Here is a 26,463-nt window from a genome sequence, read left to right on the forward strand (position 1 = left end):
AACAAGGCAAGAATGTCCACAACCACTACTCTAATTCAACATAGTGCTGCAAGTTCTAGCTAGTGCAGTGGACAAGAAAAGGAAATAAAAGACATACACATAAGAAAGGAAGAAATAAAACTGTCCCAATTTGTAGACGGCATGAATGTCTACATAGGAAATCCCAGGAATCTACCCCAAAATCCCTCGAATTAGTGAGTTCGGCAAGGTCACAGGATACAAAATAAACATACAAAAACCAATTGATGGGCTTCCCTGGTGGCGCAGTGGTTAAGAATCCCCCTGCCAATGCAGGAGCCACGGGTTGAGCCCTGGTCCGGGAAGATCCCACATGCTGCGGAGCAATTAAGTCCGCGAGCCACAACTACTGAAGCCTGCGTGCCTAGACCCCGCGCTCCGCAACAAGAGAAGACACTGCACCGCAGTGAAGAGTAGCCCCACTCACTGCAACTACAGAAACCCCTCCCGCAGCAACAAAGACCCAACACAGCCAAAAATCAATCAATAAAATAAATAAATTTATATTAAAAAAAACAATTGACACTGAAACTAGAAATACAATACCATTTATAGGTGCTTAAAAAATGAAATGCTTGGGCATAAATCTAGCAAACCATGCATAAGATCTGTATGCTAAAAACACAATGCTGAGGAGAGATACCTTATGGACAGGAAGACTCAAACAGCAAAGATATTAATTCTTCCCAAATTTATATACAGGTTCAATGAAATTTATATCAAAATCCCAGCAAGATTTTTTGTAGTTATAGATAAAATATTATTCCAAAATATATATGAAGTAGAATAGCTAAAAAAATGATTTAAGAAGAATAAAGTGGGAAGAATCTGTTTGTCTATATGATTTCAAGCCTTATTATGTAATAAATAATACTACATAATAAGTAATCAAAACAGGGTGGTATTGGCAGAGGGATAGACACACAGATCAATGGAATAGAATATAGAAACCAGAAATAGACAATATGCCCAACTGACTTTTTTGTTTGTTTGCTGTACGTGGGCCTCTCACTGCTGTGGCCTCTCCCGCTTCGGAGCACAGGCTCCGGATGCACAGGCCCAGCGGCCATGGCTCACGGGCCCAGCCGCTCCGCGGCATGTGGGATCCTCCCGGACCGGGGCACGAACCCGCGTCCCCTGCATCGGCAGGCGGACTCCCAACCACTGTGCCACCAGGGAAGCCCCCAACTGACTTTTGACAGTGATATAAGAACAATTCAATGGAGTAAAGGCAGCCATCTTCAACAAATGGTGCTAAAGCAGTTAGACATCCGTAGGCAAATAAATGAACCTAGACCACAGTCTCACACCTTCTAGAAAAAATAACTCAAAATGGACCACAGACTCAAATGTAAAAATACAAAACTTTTAGGAAAAAAAGTAGAAAATATTTGAGACCTAGAGCTAGGCAAAGACTTCTTAGATTTGACATCAAAAGCACAGTCCATAAAAGAAAAAATGGATAAATTGGACTTCAAAATTTAAAACTTTTGTACTATAAACAACTTAAAAAACATGAAAAGACAAGCCACAGACAGTGAGAAAATATTTGAAAACTACACATCCAACAAAGGACTAGTATCTAGAATATATAAAGTACTCTCAAAATTCAACAATAAAAAATTTTTTGTTTAGAAAATGAGCAAAAGACATGAAGGGGTATTTCAAAAAGAGATATACAGATGACAGATAAGCACACAAGAAAATGTTCCACATCATTAGCCATTGGGCAAATGAAGATTAAAACCACAACGAGATATCACTACACATCTATAGGGATCACAAGGATGCAGATATATTGCTGAGAATACTGGTGGGAATGCAAAATGGTACAGCCAGTTTGAAAAACATTTTGGCCGTTTCTTAAAAAAGACAAACCTGCAGCTACCTTATGACTCAGCAATTGCACTCCTGGGCATTTGTCCCAGAGAAATGAAACTTATGTTCACACAGAAACGTGGCCACAAACTTTTATAGCAGCGTTTTTCATAATAGCCCCCAACTGGAAACAACCTATATGTCCTTTAGGGAGTGAATGGTTGAACAAACTCTGGTATGTTCTTACCATGGACTACTTCTCAGAAACAAAAAAAGAATGAACCTTGATACAGACAACAACCTAGCTGAATCTCTAGAGAATTATGCTGAGCTAAAAAAGCCAATCCTATATTTGATTCCATATATATAACATTACTGAAATGACAAAATTATAGAATGGAGAACAGAGTAGTGGTTTACAATGGCTCAAGAGGGAGAGAAGTGAATTTGGCTATGAAACATCAACACAAGTGATTCTTCTGGTGATGGAACTGTTCTATACCTTGACTGTGTCAATATCAATGTCTTGGTTGTGACACTGTTACTATAGTTTCGTAGAATGTTACCCCTGGGGGAAACTGGGTGAAGGGTACACTGGATCTCTCTGTATTGTTTCTTACAACTGCCTGTGATTCTGCAGTTATTTCAAATTAAAAAGTTTAATTAAAAAAAAAACAGAAGAGAGAAAAAAGTCAGTACAAGGGGAAAAATTCTCAATATAGACTCTGGTTCAGCTTACTATTTATCACCCTGGTGCATTTTATGACAGTCTTTCTTAGAGTTTAGTTTGGCCTGATTCAATACGGAAAGGAAAGGAATACCACATCAGCATAAGGAATAAGACATCAGCAGAGGGAATTTGTTTTGCTAAGGTAAACTTTTTGCTCACCAGCAGCTGACTCTTCAATGAGAAATGGAGTGTAGCTCTCAGTGGTACTCAAAGTCTATCCAGAAGAGGTCCTCCCAGCCGTGTGTTGGTGTCTCTTTGTAAACACGTAATGAAAGAGAAGCTAATAAGGGTCCTATTTTTGTAAGCCCCGTGCCCCTGATTCCCGGAAAGAAGGGGAATGTGGCACGAACACATTTCAAGATTTGAGAAGACCATCCTTCAGTCAAACATCAGATCCATCTTTGCTTCTTTAAATGATAGAAGAAGCTCATCTTTGACTTCTGCCTAGTTTCACGGTATCATCAGTAGACAGATGGGGTGGAGATGAGCACACATGCAGAATCGCTCCTTATTTCTGCCCAGAGCACTGCGGAGGAAGTGCAGCCCACCCAGGGGTGGGGCGTCAGGGGGACATGACTCTGGGAAAGGCACAGGGAGTGACTGGCCAGTGACAGTACACAGCCCCTACTTCTGAGATGCTCGTCCCAATGTCTACGGAGATGCTCCTTTCTCACCCTGCAAGGCTGCTAGCATGACCTTCCTCTTCCCCCTTCCTACCCTTCACATTGCCAAGAGGGAAGAAGGGTAAACCAAAGGTCTAAGGCAAATGGGAGAGATTCTTATCAGCACCCAACATCTGAGCCCACTGCACACTAAAAATTTCCTTGAGGTTGCTTATGTGCACAGAACTCCATACCATACCTGTTTTATCACTGTAAAAAAAAAAAAAAAAAAGCCATGTGTTGAATTCCTCACCATCCAGCAACCTGATCTTTCAGAGAGATGGCCATACTCAACTCTCAGCTATGGACATAGAGGTTGTGTCGTGCTGTAGCTGCGGGTCTGCGCTTGGGAACCAAACTGCCTGGAGGCAAGTCCAGCCTCTGCCTCTTGAAAACTGGATGAGATTGGGCAAGTTCCTAATCTTTCCGTGCCTCAGTTTCCTAATTTACATTATGTGGATTACAGCCATGCCTACCTCAGAGCTTGTTGGGAAAATAAGAGTTAATATGCATCAAACACTTGGTACACATGCTCAATAAATGTTAGCTGGTATCACTATGATTTACTCTCTGGCATTTCACACCAGTGCATAGATCCCTCTAGAAAAGCAGCTGACAGCACAGCAGAGATAAACGTGCAAGGTAAAGAACCTGAAAAATGATTCCTGCTTCAGGATAGTGAATTTAGACATAAAGCAATATGTTTTTGTTGTGTTGGCAAGAATGTTTGGGCGTAGACATAATATGGCCACGTTAAAGTGAGAGTTCTGAATCTATTTGGTAATTAAAACTGCCTCCCTCTTTTCACCAAGCTGCCGCAGGATGTGTGCTCTGTGAAACACTGAATAGTATAATGAGACCACTCAGAGCTTGGGCCCCTCAGTTCTGCGTGTCAACACTCTGCATACTCCCCTTTTTAATAAATGGGTGAATTCTACATTTCAACAACAGTGACACTATCCATGTCCTCCACGGTGGCTACTTTGTTGGCTGCGCTCAGGAAGTCTGAAAGGCTGTGGAGAACGTTAACAGGCCTCAAATGAGGCCTTTCGTGGCAGCTCTTAGTCGGAATGTGGTGCAGCGAGAAGCTTCTGAAGCTGGCCCAAGCTAAACACAGGATTTGACACATGCATGGCAATGACATAAAGCTGGCGTATGCCGGTGCCCCTGGTTTTCCTGAAATGCGAGACTCTACCCCAACCCTCTGTATCAGGGACGGCTGCTCTAGTGAGCTACCTTTTCATCAAAGGTCCTAAGAAGCCGGAATCCTTTGTGTTGTACGAGGAACAGTCACCAGCTGTTTTCTGTTTCCACTAAGGGCAGGACAGGCGGAAATAAAATGGATCAAACAGCACAGACAGGATTTAGCTTAGATACAAGAGAAAACATGCTGACAGTGAGAATCATTGAATAGTCAGGGAGACCTACAGGGGAAGCATAGAGCCCTCTTCTCTGAATATCCTTTTTAAAAAACCTCAGCATGGACTGAGGGGGAGATGATGCTCTCTGAATCGGTGATCAGCAATCCATTTCCTAAAAGGGGGTACCTTTTTACTAACTCCTCATTTTCTGAAATATTGGTGGAGAATGAAAAGCCCTCTGGACTAAACGGTGTACCAAACACTCCCAAAATTGTGGTTAAGGCCTTCTCTTTTAAAGGGTAAATAATGCCAAATGGTAGGAACCAACCATTCCTACCAATGTGAATCACAGGAGTCAGATAACTTCTTAAAGCCCAACCACTTTGCTTCGCCCAGGGAATGAAAGTTTAAAGGACTCAGGAGAAAAGGCCTGGGTTCACCCTGAGCTACAAGGTCAGATGGGCCCTTGGGTGCCAGAAAGAAAGAGAGCTGATAAAGTCGGAGAAGATGAAAGGGAAGCAGGAAGACCCCAGAATCATCGTCTTCATGGTTTTATCAAAGCTTCTATCCACTCACACGACTGCCGAGGAACACTGAGCATCCTCTCCTACCCATTGTGTCTGGCTCTGTGCTGTGAATTCCTCATGTGAGAATTAGAAGATGGTCCAGATTCCCTCCACACTTATCATTCTCTGGTCCTGGGATGTCTCTATTTCCCCAAAAGTCACAAACTCTGTCTTCAAGGGAACCTCGGAGAGTCCCCAGGGGGAGGTGCCATGACGTGGATAAGCTCAAAATGGCGTCATCAAGGGATGCAGGTACCATAGGGGTACCTGCGGCCACCAGAGGGGTGGAGCATGTACTAGAACAGAAAGACAGCATATATAATTTTATAAGAATAGCTAAAATTTATGGAGAACTTAATATGTGCCAGGAAAATATTCCAAGCACTTTTCACATGTTATCTCATTGCATCCTCACGACAACGCTTCATTATCCCTATTCTAGGAAACCCTGTGTGGAAACTCTTACACCAAGTGGTTAGGAATCCTTACATCTCACAGCTGGTAAGGGGAGCAGCTGGGTGTCCAATCACTGTGTTCCCTGGGATGTGCCTGGCAAGTCTCTCTTTTCTCTTTCTTGAGTCACCCCTCCCGTGGTTCTCTCGTGGCTTGTCTCTTGCTGAGCTTGTGGGGTAAGACTGGATAGTCATGACCAGGAGGCACCAAAGGAGCCGCAGGGACGAGAGGAAGGAGGAAGAGGCTTAGACCAGCTCAGTTCTGGGAATCGGGAGAGCAGACGGTAGAAGGAGTAAGACCCCAAGGGCCAAAACTCTTGCTGCCCCTCCTGGCTCCCAGGCCCACCCGAGACCACCCCACTCTCACTGAGCCAGGGAAAAATCTCAGTCTTTGTCAACACAGTACTCTAGGCAGCCGGGACTGGAACTGGCAGTCAACTTGAAAACTTTTCACTTTACCTACCTAACACAGAGCTGGTTTTCTTTTGAAACATCTCAAACCCACTTACACCTCAGGCATAAGACTTATCATAGCAGAACTGCCCAATCGGTAAATCACGATGACAAAAGCAAAGGTGTGACCAGGTGGTCACACACAGCTCTGCTGATCCGCCCACTACTTCCTGGGTCCTTAGTGCATCCCCTGATAATGCTCTGAAGTGCTCTTCTAAGGACACCCCCTTTGGCTGCCTGGGCCAATTCATGATAGAGGTAGAAGCAAACACCTGTGGAAAGAGAAGAGAGCACTGGAGAGGGGCCCAGCGGTCTTGGCCTCAAGCTGGGAGTCCTGGGTGCTACTCCCAACCCAGGCTGGGAGGGGAAGTGGAGCCTTTGTAGAGATTTTCCGGCCTTGCTCCAGCCCACAAACCAGCCAAAGGATCTCGTCACCAGACAGAGGGAGAATGTCTGGGACGTTACTCCAGGGGACTCTCCCAGCTTTTCAGACATGGTGTTCACCTTTTCAATTAAAGGACCTTCAGCCCAGTTAAAACATGCTCCAGCCACCTCTTACCTCCCCAGCTCAAAGACGAAAAATACATCTGAAGAACCAAAGAAAGCCTGCCCACAGGAAATGTCTGCATATCAGAAGGACTTGAAATTGGTTTGCAGAATGAGTTTGCAGAAGTAACTGAGAAGTAATTCTAGACCTTAAAGAAGAAATGTTTCTGAAGAATGAAGAGTCCAGAGGGAGAGAATGTATAAGACAAAAAAGGGGCTTGGCGACTACCCTTGGTCACAGCAGATAGAGCAGGAGTCTCTCTACCTTTGTCTCCCTCAAGGGAAACTGAAATGACTTGTAAGCTGATGGTATTTCTTAGTGTGACAAAGCAGGAAACTTTTGCTCGTTGCTTTGCCTTTCAACTATTTCCCCTCCAGGAAAGAGGTTAATAAAGCAGTTGTGTGCAGGTTTGAGTTTTTCTTTTTGTCCTTTAAAGTGGCTAGCTAGCTATCCCTGCTATATGTGGAGGTTGAATTCCAAGTTCACCTTCTCAGACAAAGTCCAGAATGGTAACAATAGAGCTCTTTAGGAAAAGAAAAATTTTTTCACCCTTAGTATATGTTTCAATAAAACTACAGAAAAAGCAGATTATATGGGAAGAGAAGAGTTGCCATGACTCTGGCAAAATGCTGAAAATGCGAAAAAGAGACAGGAGCAAGAGAGATGACCAAGAACCCACAAAAAGACCAAGAAAGATCATGAAAGAAGAAAAAAGAACAGAATCATGGAGAATGTCTGAACATCAGGACCCACCATCTCTTTATTCCTTCTTTTATGTCTCCCATTTGGCTAGGTTGAATCCAAGAGAATTCAGGGAATAAAATGGTCAAACACTCATGTTTTCACTTCAGAGTGGAAGCTGGCATATCATCATCATCATTGCCTTCTATATTCAGCTTGCTAAGATGGCCCACACTTTCTGCCATGATAACTTGGAGAGATGAGAAGAGGAAAGATTCCCAGAGAAATGCAGGAGATGCTGCTGGGCTGGTTCTTGCCAGACTCTGTTGAAAGTCAGTGACAGTGAAACCAAGTCTCCCTAAAACTGAGTTTATGATTAACCACTCTATCAAAAACTGTATTCCCTTTCTTGTCTTGCCCCTGTTCCCCTCAGGGTTGAGGAGTATCAAAGAAAAGGGGAGTGGATTAAAACCAAGCAGGACCCTGTGGGGCCCTCCTGGGTACAAAAACCCCTCTGTGTCCCCCATTTCTTGTTTGTAGAAAAAGGTTTTGTTCTCCTAGGCCTTCCCTGAGTTCCAAAGAGCAGACTTAAGCAGTTACTAATTAGGGAAGTGAGGGAATGAAGAAACCAAGGGAAAGCAGTCAAGCAAGAAAAGTAATGGCAACTTAAACAATAGTTCAGTGATAAAACAGAGTCCCAGTTCCTCCTCAGGTAATATACGTCACAATCTGATGCATATCTTTGAGTTATTCTGAAGAAACTAAGACCCCCCCACCCAGGTGTAGGATGGTGACAACCTGCTGACCAAAAGCACATAAACCCCAGACTGGTTGGAACCAAAATGTTGATGATTAAGATTCTCAAAATATCACCCTGTTACCTCACCACCAACCAATCAGAAGAAAGTCTAAGAGCTGCAACCCTCGCCCAAAATGTTCCATTAAAAACCCTTCCCTGAAATCCATCAGGGAGTTTGGATATTCTGAGCATGAGCTGCCCATTCTCCTTGTTTGGCTCACTGCAATAAATGCTGTACTTTCCTTCACCACCACACAGAGTCACTAGATTGGCTTTGCTGCATGGCAAGCGAGCAGACCCAAGTTTGGCGCAGTAACAAGTTAACGGAAGACTACCTAGAATTTAGGGAGAGACTTAAAGACAGCTCCACGTCTCAAGAGAGAAACACCCTTTGGTACCATCTCTGGAACTTGTACGTAGGCTTCTATTTTGAAGCTCTGGATTTTCAGAGAAGTAAAATGTTACTAGCAAAAGTAGTCTGACTATCCATCAGGCAACTTTCATGGGTTTCAACTACTTTCAGTAGTTCATTAGGAGCAGAAAGCCACTAAAGAGGGTCTTGACATGATCTGGGGGCCCCCAAAACATAAAAAGATCTACATCCTGAGTAATGCTTGGCTCTTGAGTGAAAGAAGGGACACACTGGGGGTTCTGGGGAAAAGAGAAAACACTGACAGGCAATAAAACTGAGTTTCTGAAGTTTACACAGGAGGCTTTTACATCCTCCGTGTATACAAAGATATTGAAAAAAGACATTGAGTTTTCCACTGTTAATTTCTTAACCTATCTAAAACAAACAACTAATGAAAAAGAAAACCTGCATAAACAAAATTTCCTTTAGACTAACCCATTAAAGAAAGAACTGTACATTTAATTGCTGCACACTAACCAAATAATAGTCATTAAACAGAAAGATAAGAAAAAGACCCCCAAAAGAGGAGGGACAGGGAGAGAGTCTAGATAAAGAGCTGTATTTTCTACCAAAAAAGTATGTAAAACAAAATAGACCAGGCAAAAGACACTAAAGGAAAAGAGAAGGAAGCTAAACAATGGCTTTATTGATTTAAGACATGTGGATTTCATTAGGAAAGCTGAATGCATAAAAATGGGTTGTGATATCTGAACCGAGGCAAGGAGCAAAATTAGGTCACAGAGCTCCTCGGACAAAAGGAATGATGAATCTTTATTTGGTAATTGGACTCAGAGGTAGGAGGAAAAAAATAACCCTTTTCCTTCCTAACCCCACTTTGGATAGTTTTTAATCTTTCAAAGGTAACTCTACACGTTGAACTAAAATGGCAAATCCCAGAGTCCCACTTTTTGGTACAGCATCTGTACTGCCAAAGAATCCCTGAGCCAGAAACTGGAGATTCCTGGGAAAAAAACACTCATGCTGATATGGACATAAATAATGTAGAGATCAAAGTAATTCTTGTAAGATGCCCTAGCGGCCCCAGTGCAAGGCTTCAGCTGAATTTGAAAGTAATAAAGTAGCAATAATAATATTTTTTCACTTGGATAGACATTTTCCTCTGAAGAGCTCATAACCCATGGTAGCTTATATAAAGTTGATAAGCTATTCATATGGGATAATAATAATGGACAAGAAGCAACAATCACCAAACTGTTCAAATGAGAAAATGTGTACTTCAGTAAATGCATAGAGAGTGTGATGGGAATCCTTTTGTATAAACATCTTAATTTAATGTTTGACCCTTTGGCTTGGCAGGTCAAGCCTAGGCAAAATTTTTAACTAAGAGAAACGGTCTTTTTAAACTCTTATAACTTTCTTTCTGTTCTCTTCCCTCTATGCATTCCTTTTTCTAGAAATTTCTCACTTTTATTTTGTGACCTAGCTGCCTCTTCCTGTTTCCCACCAAGAACTATGATCCCATAAGCTGGCCCTTCCCTGAAACCCTTGCCTGCACATCTGATCTCCCCAGGATATTGTTCCCTGGGGACGAGCCCGGGGAAGGGCTTCTCCCATCAACCAACACAGGAAGGCCTAGTGATGGATCCCTATCAGATAATACTTACACTTGAATAGTTGCTTTAGATACATTTCAATACACAACATTATAAATTGAGCTAAATAACTATGGATGAATTTACTGACTGAAAAAATTTGATAGCCTTTTATATCTTAGAGGAGTAAATGAGTGTTTAGAGCACCTGATTTGTGCAAGGTATCCTGCCAAATTCTTTGAAACGGTACCCACACATACAACATGTAACCGGCCTGTTACCAAGGATTTGAGACTTACTGAGGCAAATAAGCCAAGTAACTTTAATGCAAGGCTGGTGTGTGGTGTGAGGAAGGGATAGAGACCTGGGGCTATGAAGAGTTCCCTCCTGGATGAAGGGCCTGGGAGCAGATACACAAAATAGTGCCTTTGTCTATGTTTTGAAGAACGGTCAGATTTCAATAAGGTTGGTCAGGGACGATAAAGGCAGACCAAAGTGGTTGAGCAAAGGTGAGAAGGGTCCTAACGGGAGCTTGTTCCTTAGACAGCCCTCAGGGATGTACCAGTGATAGAAGGCCTGGAAGGTGTAGATAAGGAAAGAGGGGTCCCAGCGTCAGGTCAGGTGTCCACCTCATGACCTCCCTTCTGGCTAGCATGGTCCAGGCTGTCATCCATAGGACTCCTGATGGAGGATATATTCAGAGAGGTGTGGGAAAAGAAAGGGCTGGAAAAACGTGCTGGGATTCCATGTGGCAGACCCCACATGCCAAGCCAAAGAGTTTGAACCTAATTCCAAGGGTATCAGGAGCCTCAGAAGGCATAATAAATTAACTTTTCAGACTCACACCTGTGCAAGTGTGTGTGACTGTGTGTGTGTGCATGTGTGGTGTGTGTGCACCTAGGTGTGAGTACGAGGCTGTGTGGGAGATCATAGGTATGTATATGTGTGGGTGTCTGTGTGTGTCTGCGGATGTGTGTGGGTGTGTGCGAGTATGTCTACCGATGTCTGCGTGTGTGTGCATATGTCTACATATGTGGGTGTGTGTGAGTGCCATGTGTCTGGGTGTACGTGTAAATGTGTGAGTATGAATGTGTGGGTATGTGTAGGAGTGTGTGAAGGGGGGCGGGGTGAGTCAGTGACCGTGATGGGCTACTCAGAGTGGAGTGAGAGCTGAGTTTCATGCAGGGGGCAATTCATGGCTCTGATATCAGCCAATACTTCTCCCTGATGCTGGACAGAGCCCAGCCTTGGGAAGCAGGGCTGACAGCCGCAAGGGTCTCTGCTGCCCTGGCCAGGAGCTAAGCCCTGGCACTGATCCTCTGTGACATCACCTGCCCACCAGTGAAGGATGGTGGTCGGTGAAGCATCAGAGCCCCTCCCCTGTGCGCTTCATCACTTAGGGGAACACACGTCTTCCTTTCCTCATCCTTTTCTCTTCCTTGTGCCCTATTCTTTTAGATTTCATACACACACACACAAACACATATATATGTGCATGTGTGCATATATAACTTTAAAAACAGAGCACAAGGAAGAGATGTGTTTTGGGGTTTTATTTGGATCCTGTTCCAACCTGTCACTTATTAACCATGTGACCTTGGACAAATAACTCATTTCTTCATTCTACAAATGTTTGCCTAATATATACCTAGCACTATGCTTCTTTGCTAAAGTGACTTTTATGAGCAAAACAAGGGTGGGGCTTACTGTCTAGCAGGGGAGCTAGATGTTAAAACAAATCATCCAAATCTGTAAATATACACTGAGAAAAATGTTGACTGAAAGGTACAGAATGCTATGAGAGGATATATTTGGTGGGGGGTGGGGACGCTACTTTCCTCCAGAGGAATGGAAGGAAACTTCCTAATGTTAATTGGGAGTATTGGCACTGAGCCAGCGGGGTTGCTGTGACAATTAAACGTGCTTGTGTGTGCACCACGGTGCCTGATAAAACAGTGCTTATAGTATTGTGGTGAAGGCAGAACATTCAGGAATGTATCCTCTTGGCTCAGGTTATGGACAGAGGAGGAAGGACATTGGCGCTGATGGCTTCTCCCCTGAACGGAAGGGAGGCTATCCCCCAGCAGGGCTGGCCAAGAAGGCCAGGAAGGTAGCTGAGCTGTGACACACATAGGACTGCAGACCATCGCTCAGAAGGAAAAGCATCAAAAGGCTGGAGCACTGAACTCTGAAAACCAGTCTCAGAGCCAAGCCTCGGGAGGACCCCAAGGGCAAACCACCTGTGGGCCCCCAGTGCAGGGAGGGAGCTGGCATCGCCACGGTCTCCTGGCTTCCGGCCCAGAGACCGCTCCAGTCCCTCCTTCCCACTGATACACAGCAGCATCTTGAAACACAGAGGTGAAATGTGTGTGACTGAATCTGATCCACACAGACTTTTCCAAATTAGAAATATTTCTCAGGTCAATCCCCAACTTCTGAAGTGTTCAAAGAAATTGAACACAATTTTTCCATTACCTGGCAACTCCTAGTAACAAGAGGATACTCTGTATTCAGTAAATCACAGGCCTATTAAAGAGAATCCTAGTAAGGTTTTGTTTGTTGTTGTGGTGGTGGTTATTTGGGGTTTTTTTATTGTGATAAAAATATACATAACATAAAATTTAACAGTTTAGTCATTTTTAAGAGCACAGTTCAATGACGTTAAGTACATTCACACTGTTGTGCCTTCCATCTCTAGAACTCCTTTCATCTTGCAAAACGGAAACTCTGTCCCCATTAAACAACAACTCCCAGTTTTTTCCCCCAACCTGCCCCTATGAACTTGATATTCTAGGTACCTCATGTAGGTGGAATCATACAGTATGTATGTGTCTGCCTTACTTGACTTAGCATAAGGTCCTAGTGGTTTTTAGAAGTTAATGCAGCTTCCACATGTCTATGAGCCTGGGAAACAGGTTAAATACAGAGCACAGCTGGCCAGAGACATATCACAGCCGAGCGTGACGAGAGTGGGCAGTTGAGGCAGACTGCCTGGTGTGAAGCCTGGGTCCAACATTCCGAGCTGTGTGATTTGGGACGAGTCATTTAAACTCTCTGTTCCTGGGTTTCCTGACATGTAAAATGGAAATAATTACAGTGCCTATTCGTGGGGCTATCGTGAGGATCAAATAAGCTAATGAACGTAAAACACAGCAGTGCCTGGCACAGGGTCTGCTCTGGACAAATGTTAATATAATTTAAAATAAATGACATACAGGTACATATGTCTAAATGTAAAATTCTAAAGTTTATATTCTCATGAAACACAAATAGTTTGAACTAATTATTATGAAGAAGGCAAAAATGTCTACTCTCAGAAAGAATGCCTTGTATTCATTTGGATAATAAACGTGAATTTTCTATTTGAGACATAGAAAGAAAAATTTGTTAAATACGGCGGCCCTCAGTCTTAAGAAAAGATGAGATCTAAAAGGATTTGGGGAAGGTTTACAAAGAGATGCCTCAAACCTCCACCTGACAGACACCACAACCAGAAGGGTAGATAAAGCAGGTCCCATTCAAGAAGTAAAAAGTAAAACTTAAGACACCTAGTGATGAAGCAAAATATCCCACTATTGCTCATTTTCAGAGGTTGAGATTTGGAGATAGTATAAGCAATGAACTCTCAAAGAGAGAGAAAAAAAACCCTCTATTATTGCATATTTATGGAAGAAATTTCCCCATTATTGAGCAAAGAGGTGGCTGTTTATCTTAAAAAAGCTCATTTTATAGGTTCTAAAAAAACCCAAAAATCTCATTTTGAGTGTAGATACTGCAAATGGAATTCCTTATCTACATATTAACTTTCTTGGCCCAGTTTTTGTTTTCTTATCAGAGGTCATCACTGTGGCTTGTGGCTTAACGATGCAGATACACCTTCTACAGTCCTGTTGTCTGCTGTCCTAGGTGTTCTGCAGGGGAGTCAAGCTGCCCCCGTGGTGGGGCAGTGGCTTCCCAGTACCATAACCGGTGAGATTTGCATCGTCTCCTCATATGGTCACAGATCGGCCTTTTCTTCTCCCATCCCTTTTACACATTAGGCACACAATGAACTTTGGGAGAGACCAAAATCAAAAAAGCCTAATGTGGTTTACTGCGGAAACATGGAGAGGGCCATTTGAGTCAGGCCATGGGTTTAAGAGTGGGACGGCCAGTCCATCCGGGGTCTGAAATCAAGTGGTTCTTCACTTACAGCAGGACTATATGGACAAAGAATTAAATTGCTTTGGCTCCAAAGACCCCATTTCAGAAATATAGCTTTCTTTTAAGAGAGAATACCCATAATTCTCTCTTATCTTAAGCTTTTACTTGGCCCTTTTTGTGCTATGCTGGCCCAATTAGAGTCTTAAAGGGTTTTCTGAAATGTTTACTCAGGAAGCACGAGGAATGCACTCTGACAAGTAAAGCCCACATTCCCACTACTTACTGAGGCTCTTTGTTTTCACGTATCAGGTATCTCATGCCTTTACCCAAATACTTTATTTGCCAATAAAGATTCAAGACTTCAGCCACAAGGAAAGGAGAGGGGGATCAGTGGAAATTAGTGGAATCCCTGTAAAAGGGGAGATGTTTTATGAATTTTTTTTTTAAAAGCAGGTTTTCAAAGGCCCTAGAAAATTCCCCTAGAGTTGTTTCATTAGAGAGAAAACACTATGTGTCAGGGTATGATAACAGGAAAGGGGTGAGAGAGTAGCCGTTGTTTGATCATCTCAATCAAGGGGAAATTTGTCTGAGGTAAACAGTTCTCAGAAACAGCAATCATTTCATGAACTTGATTTTTAAAATGGTTGTGGTATCTTCCCAGTCAGGCCTGGACTGAAAGTCCACACTGTTTAGGGATATGAAAGCCGGTATAAGTCAGTGGATTATCTTAGGACTTTAAAGAATTAACTTGGGACCCAAAGTGGTGATGATTTTACTATCAGGGAGTCACTTAGAGACAATAAGGTCTAATTTGTGTGTGTGTGTGTGGGGGGGCTTCCCTGGCAGTCCAGTGGTTAAAACTGCACGCTTCCAATGCAGGGGGCACGGGTTCAATCCCTGGTCTGGGAACTAAGATCCCACATGCCTCACAGCACAGCCAAAAAATTTTAAATATTAAAAAAAAAGTCTAGGGACTTCCCTGGTGGTGCAGTGGTTGAGAGTCTGCCTGCCAATGCAGGAGACATGGGTTCGAGCCCTGGTCCAGGAGGATCCCACATACCACAGAGCAACTAAGCCCATGAGCCACAACTACGGAGCCCACGTGCCACAGCTGCTGAAGCCTGCGCACCTAGAGCCCGCGCTCCACAACAAAGAGAAGGCACTGCAATGAGAAACCCATAGACCGCAGCAAAGAGTAGCCCCTGCTCACCACAACTAGAGAAAGTCCACGTGCAGCAACGAAGACCCAACACAGCCAAAAATAAATACATAAATTTATAAAAAAATAAAAGCTCTAATTTGTGGAGATTAGGAAATAAAAACAAAATAGAATTAAATATCTGACAAAAAGAGCATGGAAATTGACTGAGAGGTAATTGTAGGTAAGATATCTGGACACACTTGGATTATTCAAAAGGATAAAATATTAACATTGGAGTTGTTAATTAGATATGCATGATAAAATTTCTAGTAGAGCCACTGAAAGACTAGAAATAGACGGTATAACTTCCAAACTAGTAGAGGGGAAAAAACAATACAGAGAAGGAAACTTGTCTCATAAACTAATATAACCATTATGTTGCTTACGTTAAAAAAAATTACTGAGCTAAGCATTTGATTTAAGAAGTTAACTATGAAAAACACAACAGAATCCAGCCAAAGAGCGTAGGCAAAAGAAAATAATAAAGATAAGAGTAGAAATTAACAAAACAGGAAAAATCAAAACAGTAGAGTAGATCAAGATGCCAGAAGTTGGATCTTTAAAACACAAATAAATGGATACACTTCTCGCAAAAGTGATCAAGAAAAAAGATAGATGATATTAATAATATTAAGACTAAGAAAAGAAAAGCACCAAACCATGGATGTAGCAGAGATTACAAATATAATGAAGAATATTATAAATAAGTTCATAAAAATAAATTGAAAACTTGGATGAAGTGGACAAATTCCCAGAAAAATATAAATTACCAAAAATGATTCATGCAGTAATAGAAAATCTGAATGGTTTGATAAATACAAACAAAATTAAACCTCTAGTTTAAAATCTTCCCACAACGGTTTTACAGGTGAGTTCTCCCAAAATTCAGGAACAGATACTTTCAATCTTACCAAACTCTTTCAGAAAGCAGAAAAAGAGGAAATATTACCTCAACTTATTTTATAAATTTAGTATAATTCAGTTTTTAAAAAACAAGAAAAAATACCCTACACATGAAAATAGAGGCAAAAATTCTAAAAAGAATTGGTAAACTGAATTCAGTATAATATATATTACATTATAATCAAGTAAGATTTATTTTAGGAATTCAAGGTTAGTTCAAATTCAGAGAATCTATTGATATAATTGACATAAAGATTAAAGGGAGGAGGGTATGTGATCATCTTAATAGATTCAGAAAAACACTCAACAAAATTCAATATACAGCAGATTAGGAATAAAAAAGAATTTCCTTAATTGAAACAAAGGTGCCCATAGAAAATTCCAGTAACTATTTTATTTAATGTTGAGATATTAAAGACTACTTCCTTTGAAATCAGAAACAATTCAAGGATATCCATTTTCACTTCTATTCAGTATTGTTCTAACAGTTGCAATCATCCTAGATAAGCAAAAAACAATAAAAGATATAAGAATTGGAAAAGAAGAAACAATATTATTACTATATGCATATCCTATGATTGTATGCATAGAAAAACTGAAAAAAATCTACAAATTATTAACATTAGCGCTTCCAGCAAGGTTACTAATCATAATCCCAATTTGTAAGAGTCTCTCTATACTAATAACAAACATTTCGAGTTTTAAATTTTAAAAAGATACCATTTACAATATCAAGATATACATATGTATACATAATATCAATTAGTAATAAATCTAAAAAATATATGCAATATCTTTCTGTCAGCAAAGGTCTATAAATGTGTATTAAGAGACATTTTTAAATATCTGAATAAATGGAAAGACATTACTAACTTCACAGATCAGAAGGCTCAGTTTTGCAAGGATGTCAGTTCTTACAAAACTTATTTATAGATTTAATGAAATTGCAATCAAAATCCCCAAATGATTTTTCTTGGAAGTTGACAAACTAATTTTAATATTTATATGAAAGGTCAAAGAGCTTATGGTAGTCAAAACACTCTTGAAGAAGAAGATAAAGAAGGTAGGGGAACTTTCTCAACCTGACAGCAAGGCTCACTACAGTACTATAGTAGTTAAGATAGTGTGGACAATCTTAATAGGATGGACAAACAGACCAACGGGATACACTAATCAGCCCAGAGCCATGCATGTGTAAAAACTTGATATTTGTTGGAAGTGTCATTACAGAGGAAAGCTTGGACTCTTCTCAGATAGGGGGGGACTATTAGTTACCTCTATAAAAAGCCATATTGGGTCTCTAATTCATAACTTACTCAAAAATTAATTTCTGAGGGATGAAGGATTTAAGTGAAGAATACAAAATTTTAAAACTTTTAAAAGACTATCCCTATTTTTAGAATATATACACTGAAGTATTTAGAGGGAAGAAAAAGATTTATTTACCTTATCTTCAAATGTTTCAGGAGAGGAAGAGAGAAAAAAAAAGTGAGAGGGAATGCAAAAGGAAATAGAGGTAAAAATGTAACAATATGTGAATCTGGGTATAAAGCATACAGGTGTCCTTTGTGCTATTGTTATCCTTTCAACTTATCTATAAGCTTGAAACTATTTCAAAATAAAAAGTTTTGTTTTCCCAAAGCTCTTTTAGAAGAAAATATAGAACATCTTTATCACCTGGTTTAAGGCCAAGTCATTATTAAATACAACTCAAAGTATGAAACTTATAAAGAAAAATATAGACAAAATAAATTAGATTAAAATAATTTCTGTTCATTGAAAGATACCATAAAGAGGGTGAAAAATACATGCCATCAGCTGGGAGAAGACATGTGCCACACACAAACTGACAAAGGGATTAGGATCATGAATATGTAAAAAACTCCTATCATATAGGAGTATAGTTCTTTTTTTTTAACATCTTTATTGGAGTATAATTGCTTTACAATGTTGTGGTAGTTTCTTCTGTGTATAGTTCTTTATATATTCAAAAAACATGTATATTTATACATATTTCTATGTGCTAAGCTCTATTTAAAAAGTAATAACCAACTGAATGGAAAAATAGGCAAAAAAAGAATACATATTCCATAATGGGGGGAACCAAATATTAATAAACATTCTAAGATGCTCAACTCATTTGTACTCAAAGAAATGCAAATTAGAACCCTAATGAGACATAATTTCAGACCCACATGATTGGCAAATTTTAAAAATCTTGCCAATATCAAGTGTTCCTAAAGACCTTTAGTAAGAGGAGGTCTTATATGCTGTAGCACAGTAGAAATCAGTGCATCACCTATTAAAATTGACCCATCAATTCCATTCCTACATATTTATAGACACTAGCAAAATTCTTGCACAAGTACAGCAGGAGACAAGTATACAATTATTTATAACAGCATTATTTGTAATAAATAGAAAGACTGAAAACAACATGAAATTTCCATCAACAGTGAAATGAATAAATAAAATGTGACATAGTCATAGCATGGACTACCAAATAGCTGTGGACAGCAGCCTAAATTAATCTCAGTAATGTTGATGGGGGAAAAATAAGTCCCTGAAAAAATATATTCAAGCAGTCAGGAAAAGATGAGATTTTGAAAACTGAGGAGTAAGTTAGACAAAGAGAAGAAAGGATGTTGCAGTTATAGAGACAAGGAACAGCAAGACCCATTTAGGAACTGCAGATGCATAATACCTCCCCCATTGCATGGGTCCCTAATGCGGACTTCTGGTATACCTGAATTGACTGCTCAATACCTTTTTTTGAACAATGAGAAATTCTATAAGTGAATTAATTGCTTGTTGGGAATAGTTGCAGAAGAGTGAGGTTGGAAAGCCAATAAAAGAGAGAAAGCAGTTAGGAAAGGAATAGAGATGTTTACAATTAATTCCTCTCTAGGAAGCCAGGTAGGGGAAACTAAATCTTAATGTTTCTGCCCACCCTCCAGTGGCATCCCCAAGGAGGAAAGGAGCAAAGGAGCAAAGGAGCAAAGGTCAATGTCAGTCATGCTTCAGTGTCAAGATTACCAATATTGAAGGAAGGTACGCTAAACTGGAGATAGGAGAGGGATTTTAAAAGTCAGAGACAATTAACTTAAGGTTTTCTCTGAGCTTTTTCCATCTCAAGCACTTAAGTAACTGTATCTCTGATATCACAATGGGAATGATCAATGGAGATTTTGAAAGAGAATTTTTGTGTCCCTAAAGAAAAGTTTTCTGTAGAAGAGCTTAAAATTAGTGCTGAATTTATTAAAGCTATAAATTAAGAATCTCAGTTTTTATGAACATTTAAATTCAATTTGCAAACTTGTTTCTTTTTTTTTAAGAAATAGAGTAACTGTCCAAAAATAAGAAAAGTTGTTTTTATGTTTCTTGATTAATATTTAAATTAACTCGTAAATTAAAGGACTAATTTCTCCTCTCTTAAATTACCAATAAAATTTCCTTAGACATTTCATACTACAATTATATATTTAGCACATCTATAATTAGTACATCTTGTCAAATGCCTGTCAAGTAAATTTAACAAATTTATTTTGTTAGTCACTATCGTGACTCTAATAAACTTTAAAATATAGGAAACCATTAATCCTAATCTCACCTATCTTAAAATCAGATAGAGTATATTCAAAGTAGCATAGTAATGACAACACATTACGTTCATATGATCCCCACAAATACATATCTTACATAACAACATCAATATTACATTAATCTCTTTATCCTGGATTTACAAACTTATTCACTGAAGACCAGCATTAGCACTTCTGGCTGGCTGCAGCCATGTACCATTGGGCTGGCAGGGAACAATACTACCCGAGCTACAGGCCGACCAGAGGAGCCCTGGTTTAACCTTAGTCTCTGTCATCTTACCCAATCATTTACTAAGATATCTTCATAATATTTTTCTGCTTACCCACATTCTCCTCCAATTCCGTGCCCCACCCAGATTGCAACATTTTTTTTTTTTTTTTACCCAACAGGAAGTCTTTTTCAGATCAGTTTATAAGGAACTTCCTCAGTCTTTTTAATGGGTGTATTGGTTTTCATTGTATGAATATATGTACCATAATTTAGGTAAGTACTCCTCTACTAATAAATATTTATATTGTCTACATTCTTTTATTAATACAATCAATGATGCAATATAAAACTCTGTGCATATGTAACTTCTTTTTTGTTTGCTTTGGGTTTTTTTTTTAGCTTTATTGAGGTACGATTAACAAATAAAAATTGTAGGAGACCTTAAGGTGGCGGAGGAGTAAGATGTGGAGATCACCTTCCTCCCCACAAATACATCAGAAAGACATCTACATGTGGAACAACTCCTACAGAACACCTACTGAACGCTGGCAGAAGACCTCAGACCTCCCAAAAGGCAAGAAACTACCCACATACCTGGGTAGGGCAAAAGAAAAAAGAAAAACCAGAGACAAAAGAATAGGGATGGGACCTGCACCTCTGGGAGGGAGCAGTGAAGGAGGAAAAGTTTCCACACACTAGGAAGCCCCTTCACTGGTGGAGACGGGGGCGGGGGGGGTGGAGGGGAGGAAGCATTGGAGCCACAGATGAGAGCACAGCAACAGGGGTGCGGAGGGCAAAGCGGAGAGATTCCCGCATGGAGGATCGGTGACGACCAGCACTCACCAGCCACAGAGGCTTGTCTGCTCACCTGCCGGGGCGGGTGGGGGCTGGGAGCTGAGGCTCGGGCTTCGGAGGTCTGATCCCAAGGAGAGGACTGGGGTTGATGTGTGAGCACAGCCTGAAGGGGGCTAATGCGCCACGGCTGGCCAGGAGGGAGTCCGGGAAAAAGTCTGGAGCTGCAGAAGAGGCAAGAGACCATTGTTTTGGGGTGCGCGAGGAGAGAGGATTCAGAGCACTGCCTAAACGAGCTCCAGAGAAGGGCGCGAGCCACGGCTAGCAGCGCGGACCCCAGAGACGGGCATGAGACGCTAAGGCTGCTGCTGGAGCCACCAAGAAGCCTGTGTGCGAGCACAGGTCACTCTCCACACCGCCCCTCCCGGGAGCCTGTGCAGCCCGCCACTGCCAGGGTCCCGTGATCCGGGGACAACTTCCCCGGGAGAACACATGGCACGCCTCAGGCCGGTGCAACGTCACGCTGGCCTCTGCCGCCGCAGGCTCGCCCTGCATCCGTACCCCTCCCTCCCCCAGCCTGAGTGAGCCAGAGCCCCTGAATCAGCTGCTCCTTTAACCCCATCCTGTCTAGGTGAAGAACAGACACCCTCAGGTGACCTACACGCATACGTGGGGCTAAATCCAAAGCTGAACCCCGGGAGCTGTGCGAACAAAGAAGAGAAAGGGAAATCTCTCCCTGCAGCCTCAGGAGCAGCAGATTAAATCTCCACAATCAACTTGAGGTACACTGCATCTGTGGAATACCTGAATAGACAACGCATCATCCCAAAATTGAGGCAGTGGACTCTGGGAGCAACTGTAGACTTGGGAGTGGATTTCTGTAACTAATTTGCTTCTGGTTTTATGTTTATCTTAGTTTAGTATTTAGAGTTTATTATCACTGGTAGATTTGTTTATTGATTTGGTTGCTCTCTTCCTTTTTTTTTAATATAGATATATATATACTTTTTTCCTTTTTCCCTTTTTGTGAGTGTGTATGTATATGTTTCTTTGTGTGATTTTGTCTGTAGAGCTTTGCTTTTATCATTTGCCCTAGGGTTCCATCTGTCCTTCGTACTTTTTTTTTTTAGTATAGTTTTTAGAGCTTGTTATCATTGGTGGATTTGTTTTTTGGTTTGGTTGCTCTCTTCTTTCTTTCGTTTTTAAATTACTTTTAATTTTATATTTAATAATTTTTTTATTTTAGTAACTTTTATTTTCTTTATTTTCTTTCTTTTTTACTTCCTTTTCTTCTGAGCCATGTGGCTGACAGGGTCTTGGTGATCTAGCTGGGTGTCAGGCCTCTGCCTCTGAGGTGGGAGAGCTGAGTTCAGGACATTGGTCCACCAGAGACCTCCCAGTTCCATGCAACATCAAACGGCAAAAGCTCTCCCAGAGATCTCCATCTCAACGCTAAGACCTAGCTCCACTCAATGACCAGCAAGCTATAGTGCTGGACACCTTATGCCAAACAACTAGCAAGACAGGAACACAACCCCACCCATTAGAACAAAGGCTGCCTAAAATCATAATAAGGTCACAGACACCCCAAAACACACCACTGGACACAGTCCTACCCACCAGAAAGACAAGATCCAGGTTCGTCCACCAGAACACAGGCACCAGTCCCCTCCACCAGGAAGCCTACAAAACCCACTGAACCAACCTTAGGCACTGGGGTCAGACACAGAAAACAATGGGAACTACAAACCTGCAGCCTGTGAAAAGGACAGCCCAAAAACAGTAAGTTAAGCAAAATAAGAAAGAGAAACACACAGCAGATGAAGGAGCAAGGTAAAAACCCACCAGACCAAATAAAGGAGGAGGAAATAGGCAGTCTACCTGAAAAAGAATTCATAGTAATGATAGTAGAGATGATCCAAAATCTGGGAAATAGAATGGAGAAAATACAAGAAACATTTAACAAGGACCTAGAAGAACTAAAGAGCAAACAAAGAATGATGAACAACACAATAAATGAAATTAAAAATTCTCTAGAAGGAATCAATAGCAGAATAACTGAGGCAGAAAAACAGATAACTGACCTGGAAGATAAAATAGTGGAAATAACTACCACACAGCAGAATAAAGAAAAAAAGAATGAAAAGAATTGAGGACAGTCTCAGAGACCTCTGGGACAACATTAAGTGCACCAACATTCAGATTATAGGGGTCCCAGGAGAAGAGAAAAAGAAAGGGACTGAGAAAATATTTGAAGAGATTAGAGTTGAAAACTTCCCTAATATGGGGAAGGAAATAGTCAATCAAGTCCAGGAAGAACAGTGAGTCCCATACAGGATAAATCCAAGGAGAAACACATCAAAATACATATTAATCAAACTATCAAAAATTAAATACCAATAAAAAATATTAAAAGCAGCAAGGGAAAAACAACAAATAACATACAAGGGAATCCCCACAAGGTTAATAGCTGATCTTTCAGCAGAAACTCTGCAAACCAGAAGGGAGTGGCAGGACATATTTAAAGTGATGAAAGGGAAAAACCTACAACCAAGATTACTCTACCCAGCAAGGATCGCATTCAGATTCGACAGAGAAATTAAAACCTTTACAGAGAAGCAAAAGCTAAGAGAATTCAGCACCACCAAACCAGCTCTACAACAAATGCTAAAGGAACTTATCTAGGCAGGAAACACAAGAGAAGGAAAAGGCCTACAATAACAAGCCCAAAATAATTAAGAAAATGATAATAGGAACATACATATCAATAACTGCCTTAAATGTAAATGGATTAAATGTTCCCACCAAAAGACACAGGCTGGCTGAATGGATACAAAAACAAAACCCATATATATATGCTGTCTACAAGAGACCCACTTCAGACCTAAGGACACATACAGACTGAAAGTGAGGGGATAGAAAAAGATATTCCATGCAAATGGAAATCAAAAGAAAGCTGGAGTAGCAATTCTTATATCAGACAGAATAGATTTTAAAATAAAAACTATTAACAGGAGATAAAGAAGGACACTACATAATGATCAATCCAAGAAGAAGATATAACAATTGTAAATATTTATGCACCCAATATAAGAGCACCTCAATACACAAGGCAAATGCTAACAGCCATGAAAGGGGAAGTCAACAGTAACACAAGATAGTAGGGGACTTGAACACCCCACTTTCACCAATGGACAGATCATCCTAAATGAAAATAAATAAGCAAACACAAGCTTTAAATAATACATTAAACAAGATGGACTTAATTGATATTTATAGGACATTCCATTCCCAAACAAAAGAATACACTTTCTTCTCAAGTGCTCCTAGAACATTCTCCAGGATAGATCATATCTTGGTAAACTTAAGAAAATTGAAATCATATCAAGTATCTTTTCCAACCACAACGCTATGACACTAGATATCAATTACAGGAAAAAGTCTGTAAAAAATACAAACACACGGAGGCTAAACAATACACTACTAAAGAATCAAGAGATTACTGAAGAAATCAAAGAGGAAATCCAAAAATACCTGAACAAATGACAATGAAAACATGACGACCCAAAACCTATGGGATGCAGCAAAAGCAGTTCTAACAGGGAAGTCTATAGCAATACAATCCTACCTCAAGAAAAAAGAAACATCTCAAATAAACAACCTAACCTTACACCTAAAGCAATTAGAGAAAGAAGAACAAAAAAATGCAAAAGTTAGCGGAAGGGAAGAAATCATAAAGATCAGATCAAAAATAAATGAAAAAGAAATAAAGGAAACAATAGCAACAATCAATAAAACTAAAAGCGGGTTCTTTGAGAAGATAAACAAAATTGAAAAACCATTAGCCAGACTCATCAAGAAAAAAAGGGAGAAGACTCAAAACAATAGAATTAGGAATGAAAAAGGAGAGGTAACAACTGACACTGCAGAAATACAAAGGATCATTAGAGATTACTACAAGCAACTATATGCCAATAAAATGGACAACCTGGAAGAAATGGACACATTCTTAGAAAAGCACAACCTTCCGAGACTGAACCAGGAAGAAAGAGAAAATATAAACAGACCAATCACAAGCACTGAAATTGAGACTGTGATTAAAAATCTTCCAACAAACAAAAGCCCAGGACCAGATGGCTTCACAAGCAAATTCTATCAAACATTTAGAGAAGAGCTAACACCTATCCTTCTCAAACTCTTCCAAAATGTAGCAGAGGGAGAACACTCCCAAACTCATTCTATGAGGCCACCATCACCCTGATACCAAAACCAGACAAAGATGTCACAAAGAAAGAAAACTACAGGCCAATATCACTGATGAACATAGATGCAAAAATCCCCAACAAAATACTAGCAAACAGAATCCAATAGCACATTAAAAGGATCATACACCATGATCAAGTGGGGTTTATCCCAGGAATGCAAGGATTCTTCAATATATGCAAATGAATCAATGTGATAAACCATATTAACAAATTGAAGGAGAAAAACCATATGATCATCTCAATAGATGCTGAAAAAGCTTTCGACAAAATTCAACACGCATTTATGATTAAAAAAAAAAAAACCCTCCAGAAAGTAGGCAAAGAGGGAACTTACCTCAACATAATAAAGGCCATATATGACAAACCCACAGCCAACATTGTTCTCAATGGAGAAAAACTGAAACCATTTCCTCTAAGATCAGGAACAGGACAAGGTTGTCCACTCTCATCACTATTATTCAACATAGTTTTGGAAGTTTTAGCCACAGCAATCAGAGAAGAAAAAGAAATAAATGGAACCCAAATCAGAAAGGAAGAAGTAAAGCTATCACTGTTTGCAGATGACATGATATTATACATAGAGAATCCTAAAGATGCTACCAGAAAACTACTAGAGCTAATAAAAGAATTTGGTAGAGTAGCCGATACAAAATTAATGCACAGAAATCTCTTGCATTCCTATACACTAATGATGAAGAGTCTGAAAGAGAAATTAAGGAAACACTCCCATGTACCATTGCAACAAAAGGAATAAAATACCTAGGAATAAACCTACCTAAGGAGACAAAAGGCCTGTATGCAGAAAACTATAAGATACTGATGAAAGAAATTAAAGATGACAGATGGAGATATATAGCATGTTCTTGGATTGGAAGAATCAACATTGTGAAAATGACTATACTACCCAAAGCAATCTACATATTCAATGCAATCCCTATCAAACTACCACTGGTATTTTTCACAGAACTAGAACAAAAAATTTCACAATTTTTATGGAAACAAAAAAGACCCCGAATAGCCAAAGCAATCTTGAGAAAGAAAAATGGAGTTGGAGGAATCAGGCTCCCTGACTTCAGACTATACTACAAAGCTACAGTAATCAAGACAGTATGGTACTAGCACAAAAACAGAAATATAGATCAATGGAACAGGATAGAAAACCTAGAGATAAACCTATGCACATATGGTCACCTTATCTTTGATAAAGGTGGCAAGAATATACAATGCAGAAAAGACAGCCTCTTCAAAAAGTGGTGCTGGGAAAACTGAACAGCTACATGTAAAGGAATGAAAT

The 26,463-nt window shown here is 40.3% G+C and overlaps 1 protein-coding gene across 2 annotated transcripts in view; it reads left to right on the top strand.

Annotated features, from left to right (window-relative positions):
* Window positions 1-26,463, top strand: part of UST (uronyl 2-sulfotransferase) — a 378,486-nt gene that overhangs the window by 337,008 nt on the left and 15,015 nt on the right. The window contains exon 9 of one of the 2 annotated variants that reach the window (XM_073789712.1): window positions 12,065-12,491. The exons of the other annotated variant lie outside the window; for it this stretch is intronic. Coding sequence (XP_073645813.1) covers window positions 12,065-12,098 — 34 coding nt within the window. The 3' untranslated portion in view covers window positions 12,099-12,491. Of the gene's footprint in view, window positions 1-12,064; window positions 12,492-26,463 lie in introns of those variants that run through there. 2 annotated transcript variants of the gene reach the window in all.

Source organism: Tursiops truncatus, chromosome 12 (assembly GCF_011762595.2).
Source record: "Tursiops truncatus isolate mTurTru1 chromosome 12, mTurTru1.mat.Y, whole genome shotgun sequence".
Lineage (NCBI taxonomy): Eukaryota > Metazoa > Chordata > Mammalia > Artiodactyla > Delphinidae > Tursiops > Tursiops truncatus.